The following is a 10,347-nucleotide window of genomic DNA, read 5'->3' as shown; positions in this document are numbered from 1 at the left end:
AATCTGTTGCTCTCAGCAGTCACACTTTTTAAATTTATTTATTTACTTGACCACAGCCTTTTTATTCATTATTTCACCGCATCGCTTCTCTTTTCATCTATTTTAATGATTATAAAAGTCAGTTGTGTCTCCTTTCTGAACACAGCTATTGTGGTCCAGCGGTTAGCACGTAAGATCAAGACACCGTGGACCCGGGTTCGATCCTCGTGAGAGTAGCTTATTGTTTTCATTTTTATTGTTAAGACAGATGATACTGTTAGGGTTGTTGAACATTTAAAGTTCTAAAGCAGCTGTTTTCTCAAAAAAAGACGTGATAGTGTAATTAGAAACTGATTTGGAAATGACCTTATTTTAATATAGTCTGTCGTGAACTGAGGTGGGCCGGTCTGAGGCTTGAAACTCCAGGGCTGAAAAGGTGTCCCACTCCGGCCCTGCCAACACACCAACACACTCGCATATAGGGCCTACATATAAACTCGATCCTTGCAAATACACCCACAACAACACACGCACATACACAAACTCACTGCAAACAAACTCAATGTGTATATATATATATATATATATATATATATATATATATATATATATATATATATATGTGAGTCTGTTTGATATTACGGAAAGAGGAGAGCATGAACAGACATTGACCTAAATAAACACGCAGCAAGTCTTACAGATTACAGGTTATAACTACACTGTTTTTAACTTTTCTGTTCAAACTTATATTAATCAAACTGACTAAAATATGAATTTAAACTTTGAAACACTGAAAAAAATGTAGTTGGAACATAATTAACTTATTTAAATAAGTTAAAGTAACATAAAACAATTGTAGTCAACAGTTGTTGTCATTTTGTTGTCTAATATGATGACATTTCAATAATAAGTACATAAGTGCTTGTGTGTCCTAAATATTTGTAATATTTCGAACTTTTGAGTCACAATATACAGCTATAAAAATAAAATTACATAAAATTGCTGCTGATTTTGTTGATTTTGCTGCTGATTTAAGTAAAATTAGCTGAAGCAACTCAATTCTTGAGATTTTTTGGAGATAACTCAGTTTGTTCAATCCACTTAAATTTGTTACATTAACTTAGTCGATTGGTGTTGGGATGGCATGAATAAATTATGTGGAACCCTGCATTTGGGAATTAGAGATTCTCCATTTCTCTGGGTTTATTAGTTATGGGTTTGGGGAAGCTGTTATTAGTTTTATTCTATAAAGGACTGATACAATTTCTTCCAGATTTCAAATAAAAACATTGTCATTTAGAGCATTTTTAAGTTGGTCAAAATAACAAAAGTTTTTATTTGATGTGCTTAATGTGTCCTAAGCTATTGATTTCTTAACTTTAAATAAACTAAACTTTTATAAACACGTCTAAAACTTACTTCTACTTACATTTTAAATTGATTTATGCTAAAATGGCTACATAGTTATATTAAATTGGGAAGAAATTTGATCAGAACTGTGTAGAATGAAACAAAAACTTATGTTTTACTCAAGCTGAGATTTTTTTCCCATGTCTGTACATCAGAATCTATTAAATAGACTTAGCAGTCAAAGCAAGACAAAGACATACACATTTTCTTGGATATTTCCTTACAAAATGTCACATTTTGCAAGAATATTTCAGAGATTTGTAACAAAATGTGCAGTAAATCAAAGAATTAAAGTTTTTCCACTGCTTCTTTGCTGAATTTAATTATTCATAATGTCATTAGAAATTGATAACCAAGAAATAAGAGTACGAAAATAAAGACACTCTGTTGGTTCACCTTGATAATTTGGACCTCACTAAAAATTAATATACAAAAAAAGGGACGTATACATTCATATTTATGTATATGTATCCTTACAAGTCACAAAAAGTGAGTCATTTTCTTCTTTTACCATTAATAACAACACAAACAGCAGCATGTATATGAGGCTGCTGCAATTTATTTGCCCAATATAATACAATTGTCATATTATTGACATCTGATGTACTCCTCCATGCAGATTTCTTAACAATTTTAGCCTGTAAGCAACCCTTTGCTGCATTTACAAACCACTATAAACACAAAACGGGATCCCATTCATTTCAAACTTGGAAAGATTAGAACATTTGAAAAATAACAACAGCCCAAAGCATTCCATATTAGAATTCTTAGAATGCCCCTGGATGACATCATCGCCTGACATTCTACTACTTGCTTTTGTGGGTTGTAGTTTTGGCATTTTGAGTTGCAGATTGATCGGTTTACTATTAACAGTTTGTTATTAGAAAACATTTGTCATCATGAAGTCTGATCGCAGTCCCTGTGTACTACTCAAGTACACCCCCAACATGCCAGAGAACCATCTTCATGTTTCTAATGAGCCGCATGTTGAGGTTGGAAAGATAGGGAGAAAGGAGAAAAAGAGAAGCTCCTGGAAGCTCCTCCATCGCAAAACTGGAAAATACGACCTTGTCCAGGCTGCGAAGGACTACCAGTATGAAGCTGAGGTAAATCAGAAAGTTTTTTGTCAGCCCACTAAAACACCCGTTGGGCCTGATGAGGTTACTGAAGGGAGAAAGGTAAAAAAGGGCTTCTGGAAGTGGCCAGTCTTCCATCGCAAAACTAGAACATACGACCTCGTCCAGGCCACGAAGGACCACCATGAAGCCATGTTAAATCAAAAAGTTTCTAGTCAGCCCATTGAAACACCCGTTGGGCTTGATGAGGTTGCTGAAGCAAGAAAGGAAAAAAAGGGCTTCTGGAAGTGGCCAGACTTTCTTTGCAAATCTAGAACATACGACCTTGTCCAGGCCACGAAGGACTACCATGAAGCCATGTTGAAGCAGAAAGTATCTTGTCAGCCCATTGAAACAACCATTGGGCCTGATGAGGTTCCTGAAGCAAGAAAGGAAAAAAAGGGCTTCTGGAAGAGACTCACTCATCTCTTCACTTCGAAGTCTAGTAGAGGTAAAATCACACTCACAAGTGGTTATGATACAAGTTTTGTTTAACAGCCAAAAATCTAATCAAGTAATAATTTATAACTGGTCTTGTATATTCAATGTATATTCAATGTTCAATGTATTAATGTCATTGGCCCGTGAACAATTCCTGCTTGATGTCAAACTATTTCATAACCTTAACAAAAGGCAAATCCAATCATAACTTAACGTTAAAACAGCCATCACAGCAATATTTATCAATATGTGGACATTTTTGTATTCTCGGAAGCTGTGGAAATAAAAAATCTAAAACAGGATATATGTTAGAACCACTGTTAATGTTTACATCCCTCAAAATGGTCTATAGAAATGTGATATATAAAATATATGCAAATTACAAATATGACATACAAGTTAATCATAGCCATATATGTTAAATGATTGCAAAAATTGTCGTTTATGTATGTTTTTTCAACCTTTTGCATTATAAATACATACATATGTACAAAAATAAGCAGTAAAAAATAAGCAAATATGTAATATGTACAAATATATTAGCTATAATTATATATGTTTATTTGTGGCTACACACACACACACAGTATATCAAATTTACATATATCAGATTTCTGAGTGGGATGAAATTAAAATAAGTCTCAATATGTGACTTCACATTCATAGACTAATTAAAAAATCTGTATTATATAAAGTGCTATTTACATAACGGTGACTTGATTCATATTACAGCTTCTGCTTTAGAGGACCATGTCCCTGCTGCTGAGCAGCTAGAGGAGGACGTCACAGAAAATGGTAAGATAAAAATTGTTATTAGTATTACACGTGAAAAAAAATATATATATATCTAAAATTGTACATCATACTGACTAGAGTTGTTTATTTTTTACCAGACATCATTTTAAGGCATTACAAAATTGGTGACAAGCTGGGCAAAGGTGGATTCGGCTCAGTCTACAAAGCCACACGCCGCAGGGATGGACTTGAGGTGCTTTCACTAACAGAACATTTCTTTATCATTGCTTTATTTAAAACTTCTACCACATGCTAACTGCTAATTCTTTGCTTTATTGATCAGGTTGCTGTGAAATATACTGTAAAGTCACCGATGATGAAGGAAATGAAGGTGGTGAGTAGTCCAGAAACAATTCAATGTCATGATTTGATTTGATTCTAGATTTGATTTTCTTAGCATGGGACAAAATGGGATTAAAGACATTATATAGTAAATGAAAACATGTCCTTTTAGTAAGTACGTAAGCAAGTAAAGTAAGGCTTTTGTTTTGCTGTGTGCTTTCCATTTGAAATTAGAGGTAACCACTGTAATTGAATCATGATCTAAACAAAGATGACAGCACACATGAAGAACGAGCAGCTTACATTCAAACTAGACTTTATCGTGTAGAAATTAAAACAGAAGTGAAAACAAAATGGTTTTGTGAAACTATTGGCCTACTACATAAAACATCTGAAGAAAAAAAAAGTAGATCAGCTAAAGACTCCATTTACAACAGTATTTAGATAAATCCACTTGATTAGTTTGTTTCAGAGCCTTATATGTATGCTAATGTCAGATTACTATTGAGTTTTTATTAAGTGAGCTTTAGGAAACCATCTAATTGTCATCATTTCTCTCCTTTAGCCTGGTTATGCCAAACCCCTCCCTACAGAAATTGCCCTGGCAATCATGGCCAACAATGGTCCCTACGTCCCCGAGATAATCAAACTCATAGACTGGGAGGACAACGATGACCACTACATTATAATCATGGAGCGACCCACACCTTGTATGGACTTGCTTCGCTTCTTAAACCACAACAACAAACCTCTTGATGAGAAGATGGGACGCCATATAATGTGGCAGGCCATTCATGCTGCGAGCGTTTGCTTTGATCGCGGTGTCTTCCATCGGGACATAAAACTTGAAAACCTCCTGGTGAATCCAGACACTTTGGAGGTAAAGCTAATAGACTTCGGCTGTGGTTCGACCGTAAAGAGATCCGGCTACAAAGTCTTCTGTGGTAAGTGTTATGAACTTTGTTGTCATAAAAACCACACACTAAAGATTCTGTTTAAATATATAAACCATTGGATGATATCTTTTTTTTTCTAGGCACAAGAGAATATTTCCCTCCGGAATATGAAATGTATGGCAGGTACCATGCACAGCCGGCGACTGTTTGGTCTCTAGGGATCGTCCTGTTTGCAATGATGTGTGGGGCTTTACCTAGTATCTCCGACCACTCCTTGATCAGGAACTATCGTTGGACTAGCCCTGATCTGTCAAAAGGTGAGAGCTTCATCAAAGTGTAAAGAGAGCAGGTCTTATACTGTAACTATTTTTGACGTACGAGCGAGTGCAACCATTGTAATCTATCTGATAATGTAATGTAATCTGATTTTAAGACGTTATAAACTGCTTGCTATGCTGGTTAATGTTGCACACCGACATCGTCTTATTATATCATTCTACTTTTTATGTACAGTCATGAACACGCTTGTTTGTAGAGCGAGCAGTTTGACTGTTAATGATTCCTAGTCATTTCTCCCGTAGGCAACTAAATCGGAAATACTAAGGCACTTCGGCATTGTAGAATAAGGTCTATAAACTATTAACCTTAAACATCCCATTCTTCTTTCTGCACAGAATGCTGCCGGATGATCTGCGGTTGTCTGCAGCCAGACCCAGATGAGAGACTCGCTCTGCAGCAGATGCATCTCCATAACTGGTTTAAGGTATGAAGCCTTTTCATTTTTGTTGATCATCTTAAGCAGAGGTGTCCAAACTAGAGTCGGCAGGCCAAAGTTGGCCCCTTGGTAACTTGATTTGCCCTTTGATTTCGCCCAACATACAATCTTAGAAGAGTGTGAGAATGACAACAAAAACGCAAACTAAAAGTAAATGATTCGATTAAATGTTATATTAAATATAAATAGTCACTCAATAAATAGAGGAACACATCGGTGATGCACATCAAGGCAAAAAACAGGTGCAGCTTGACTAGTGTAACTCCATTTGGTTATAAATAGGATTGTTTTTACTGTACGAATATACACTCCATTAGTTAATATAAATCAATGCTCTCTAGTTTTGTTTAAATGTTGAATGACTTAGGAAATCACCAATAGCAACTTTAATGTAATGAGTTTTGTATACTTTGGTCCAACAAGCTCAATCAAGACTGGTTTTTGGCCCTTCATGAAAAAAGTTTGGACACCGCTGATCTTAAGTCTTAAAGCATTACCTTACCCCCCCAAAAAGAAAATTCTGTTATTAATTACTCACCCTCATGTCGTTCCAACCCACTGAGACTTTCATCTTCAGAAAACAAATTAAGATATCAGGAGAGCTCAACCCCGTTCCTGGAGATCTACCTTCCTGCAGATTTCAGTTGCAACTCATATCAAACACACCTGCCTGTAATGATCAAGTGTTGTTCAGGTACTAATTAATTGCTTCAGGTGTGCTTGATCAGAGTTGGAGCTGAACTCTGGAGGAAGGTAGATCTTCAGGAACACGGTTAAGCACCTCTTTCTTAAATCAAAAAAAGTAAAAATTTTTAAACAATGGATGTGACTTACTCTAATCATATAAGGGTCCAAGAACATATTTGTAAGCCTACAAAAAAATACAGAAGATAAGCAAAAGTCTCAGGGGATTGGAATGAGTGATTAAAAGCGGGGTTTTCATTTGTGGGTGTACTAATCCTTTAAACTGTGTCCAAAATGTAATGCATTTAGACAAATAACACTGATTTATGTTTCAGGTCATGGAGTAAAAGAGGAGAAACAACTCAGCGACCCCAGCACACCTGAGGACTGCTGAATTGAATTGATTTTTGTATTGTATTGTTGCCTTGTCAACTTCTTTAATAATGCAGGGCAAATGAATGTATTGTTATTATATTATTATTATACACATATGCAAATGCACTATATATGTCATGTGTGTGTCTTTTATACTGGTGAATTATTAAACATTATAAAATCAACATCATTTCCTTGTTTTTATTTATTATGTGACCAGTTACTGATTGTACACTGATTTCATACTTTTTTTCTTACAGGTTTCACCTTTTTAAAAGACATTTTAAGACCATTTTGAATGAAATTTTAGACTCATAAAGCGCTAAAGACTAAGGGTTTTTTTCAAATTACCCAGATGGAAAAAATATTTATTTGACCTCTCTCTCAAAAAAATAAATAAATAAATAAAATAAAAATGTAATACTAATAATACATTATTAATGAACAATTAAAATATTTTAGATTTTATTTCTTAGCTAAATATTTTAAATAATTTGTAAAAAAACAAGCCAGCTCTACTTGTATCCATACAGTTTTTTCCCCAACATAAACTTCTATAAAACTTCTAAACTTCCTTATGTCTATAGCTGTATATTTTGACTATCAACTTTCTTCCCCTTTCTGATGCTCGGTTTGAACGGTAGCAGTCTGTCTGGGCCATGTCTGCATGCCTAAATGCATTGAGTTGCTGCCATGTGATTGGGTGATCAGAAATTCGTGTTAACGAGCAGTTGGACAGGTGTACCTAATAAAGTGGCCGGTGAGTCTATGTAGGACACACAAACACTTATAGACTTAATATTTGACTGTCATCACTTCAGACAACCAAATGATGTTTGCTAAAATAATACACTTTAAAAACTTGAAAAAAAAAAGAATATTTTTTTTTATTTAATCATGTTACAAATACATTTTTAAACTCACTTTATAGTTAGTCAGGTTTCAACTAAATATTTTGAGTTCAACAAAGTTTAACTTTGTAACAATTTTAGTCAGTTTGAGTTGAGATGACTAGAAAAGTTCAATTGATTCAACTGAAAAACTTTCAAGCAGCAAAAATTATGACCCATAGATGTTAAAAATGCAATAGATTTAAGAGCTAATTAATAGTTTGAGTGAACAATTTTATGTTCACTATTTTCTATTATTTTAACTTAAGATTTGGAACAAATACCCAAATTGAATGTTCCAAAATATACAAGAATAGGCTCAGAAACAAGCTTTCCCTAAATATATGTTAGTCTTAAGACTTCTACAGACAGCAAAATGCCAGAAGTGCACGTAAGATGTCACTGGCAGAAATCAGCCATACATGTTCTTTTGAGTGCCCTTAAGTGTTCAAAACACTGCTAACAGTGATCTTCCCTTTTAAAGGTGATGATGAAGATGAAAAATACAGCTATGATCACTTTTAAATGAACATGCTGTGATTTAATTTGTCAAAGATAAGGCTATTGTGTGCGATATACCACATGACGAATGCTAGGAGGAGCTGATTTATAATGTAAAGCATATATACATATATATATATATATATATATATATATATATATATATATATATATATATATATATATATATATATGCTTTACATTATAAATCAGCTCCTCCTAGCATTCGTCATGTGGTATTTCGCACACAATAGCCTTATCTTTGACAAATTAAATCACAGCATGTTCATTTAAAAGTGATCATAGCTGTATTTTTTTTTATATATATATATAAACACCCAAATAATATATATATATATATATATATATATATATATATATATATATATATATATATATATATATATATATATATATATAAACACCCAAATAACACTCAAATAACACTCGCGCAAACATACAAAATAAAATTCACGAATCAGGTTATTACAAGTGCATTCCTGCTCCCTACTGGACATAAGTGTGTATCGTAACCCATGACGAATGATGACACCAATAATAAAACAAACATAAAAAACTAATATTAAACAAACAGTATTTATTCCAAATAATTACTTATGCAACCTTATATTTATTAAACCCATAGCTTTCTAATAATTTAAGTGAAGTTTATTCATAAACTAATTTCGAGAGATCACGTGCCTATGATTTATCACGTCCAGTCTCGTATTTGCTAATCACTAATCTTCCAATCATATGAGCCCTAAGGCACCATAAATAGCCTCAGTTTTCAGTTCACTTTATCTTCGTTTGGAAGAAACCCCCCTCCTCCCCTATTCTCCTCCTTTACCTGCGATTGGGCGGCACGGCGGTCCAGTGGTTAGCACTGTGAACCACACAGCAAGAATACTGCCGGTCCTAGTTCTATAGGACCGGTGAGTGTTTCTGTGGGGAGTTTGTATGTCCTTCCCGTGTCCGCGTGGGTTTTCCCCGGGTTCTCCGGTTTCCTCCCACCATCCAAAGACATTCAACATACTTAACAATCAAGCTTGTCTAATTCCTTACGTTCCCTTAGCTACAGCGGCAGGGGAGTTCTGAGATCCACCGAGCTCGGGCTCCCTTCTTGCTCTGCCAACGGGAGGAAGCCCCGGGCTCGAGGAGCCCTTGAGCTCGGGGCTCTCTCCCAGGACAGCATGCCAAATAAGCTTTGTAAATCATCAGCTAAGTCTGAACTCTTGAATTGCATAATAAACCTTTCATTTTGCTGGAGCATTCCTTAGCATTATCTTTTTATATTTTTTATGATTACCATAATCTATTTTCATTATTAAACAGATGTAATTCCTCGATTACTTGCATGATTTCTGTTTCCTAAGCTTTGCAATAACATAGATTGATGACAAATAATGATCTTGTTCATTTATGCTCAAAGGACTTTTAAGTTGAAATTGACCTACTTCCTTTTAATGTGAAATAACTTCCGTTTGCACTGAGAATTCATGCATATACTCCAAGTGTGCCGCAAGTCTGCGTTTGAGTGAAGGTCTCGGCCGTTAGATCGCCCCCTGGGGGCTGGCTGCAGTACAAGTCATAAAGCCCGCCTCCTCCGTGTTAATGAAGGAGACTTGAGCCCAAATAAAAAAAATTATTACACTTGCAATAAAATGTCCCGAAAGATGGTTCTGGTCGATTAAGGCACTGGTTATTGTGCTGAAATAGAAGCAGATCTTCATTTTTGTAAACAGTTTGTTTTTAGCAGTAATTTAATGCTGGGCGTGTCATCGTGATTGACAGCTGTGATTGACAGTTTCTCAAAGCGCGTCTGAGCTTCGGCAGGAGACTGAAGTGTTATTATTCGATTTCTGTGTTATTTTACCATGACAAAATGAGTTCAGCATTAAACTACAGTTTCTGACATACATGATCCTGGTGGAACACTGTTTATTCGCTAAGGGCAGGGCTTTTTTCGGGCTTTATTAGTTTGCTGATACACGCCTAGCCACCCAGATAGCAAAATACACTCGGGGCCAGTTCCAGCTAGATTCTCGCCTGCCGGAGACTTACCGCTCAGAGCTCAGACTGACTACCTCTGCTGGACCTACTCCGGATGCCTGGACTCACTGCCCGATTCCAGCCCGAGTCAATCGAGCCAGATGCGGCGGCCGAGCGAGCCGGCGCTACCGCATGCGAGCCTGAATCAGCCC

The 10,347-nt window shown here is 35.6% G+C and overlaps 1 protein-coding gene across 2 annotated transcripts; it reads left to right on the top strand.

The window, feature by feature from the left end:
- Positions 1-632: 632 nt before the first annotated feature.
- On the top strand, positions 633-6,942 carry LOC141378530 (serine/threonine-protein kinase pim-2-like). Of its 2 annotated transcripts, XM_087290160.1 has the most exons (8): positions 633-2,955; positions 3,678-3,740; positions 3,839-3,933; positions 4,024-4,074; positions 4,588-4,966; positions 5,059-5,235; positions 5,593-5,681; positions 6,713-6,942. In XM_087290160.1, the coding sequence occupies exons 1-8, from the start codon at positions 2,289-2,291 to the stop codon at positions 6,722-6,724; spliced, it is 1,533 nt and encodes a 510-aa protein (XP_087146286.1). In that variant the 5' UTR covers positions 633-2,288; the 3' UTR covers positions 6,725-6,942. The 2 variants fall into 2 exon arrangements, with proteins under 2 accessions (XP_087146286.1, XP_087146287.1); XM_087290161.1 differs by lacking the exons at positions 3,678-3,740; positions 3,839-3,933; positions 4,024-4,074 and having other exon boundaries at positions 858-2,955.
- The last annotated feature ends 3,405 nt before the right edge of the window (positions 6,943-10,347 follow it).

Source organism: Danio rerio, chromosome 17, assembly GCF_052040795.2.
Source record: "Danio rerio strain M-AB ecotype USA chromosome 17, GRCz13ab, whole genome shotgun sequence".
In the NCBI taxonomy this organism is placed as follows: Eukaryota; Metazoa; Chordata; class Actinopteri; order Cypriniformes; family Danionidae; genus Danio; species Danio rerio.
Note: the sequence above shows the minus strand (reverse complement) of the source record. Positions and strands in the feature narration are given on the sequence as shown.

Coding starts and splice junctions, on each gene's coding strand:
- LOC141378530 (XM_087290160.1), top strand. CDS start 2,289: ATGAAGTCTGATCGCAGTCCCTGTGTACTACTCAAGTACACCCCCAAC. Junction 3,741..3,838: donor GGAGGACGTCACAGAAAATG/GTAAGATAAAAA, acceptor ATTTTTTACCAG/ACATCATTTTAAGGCATTAC. Junction 4,075..4,587: donor TGATGAAGGAAATGAAGGTG/GTGAGTAGTCCA, acceptor TCTCTCCTTTAG/CCTGGTTATGCCAAACCCCT.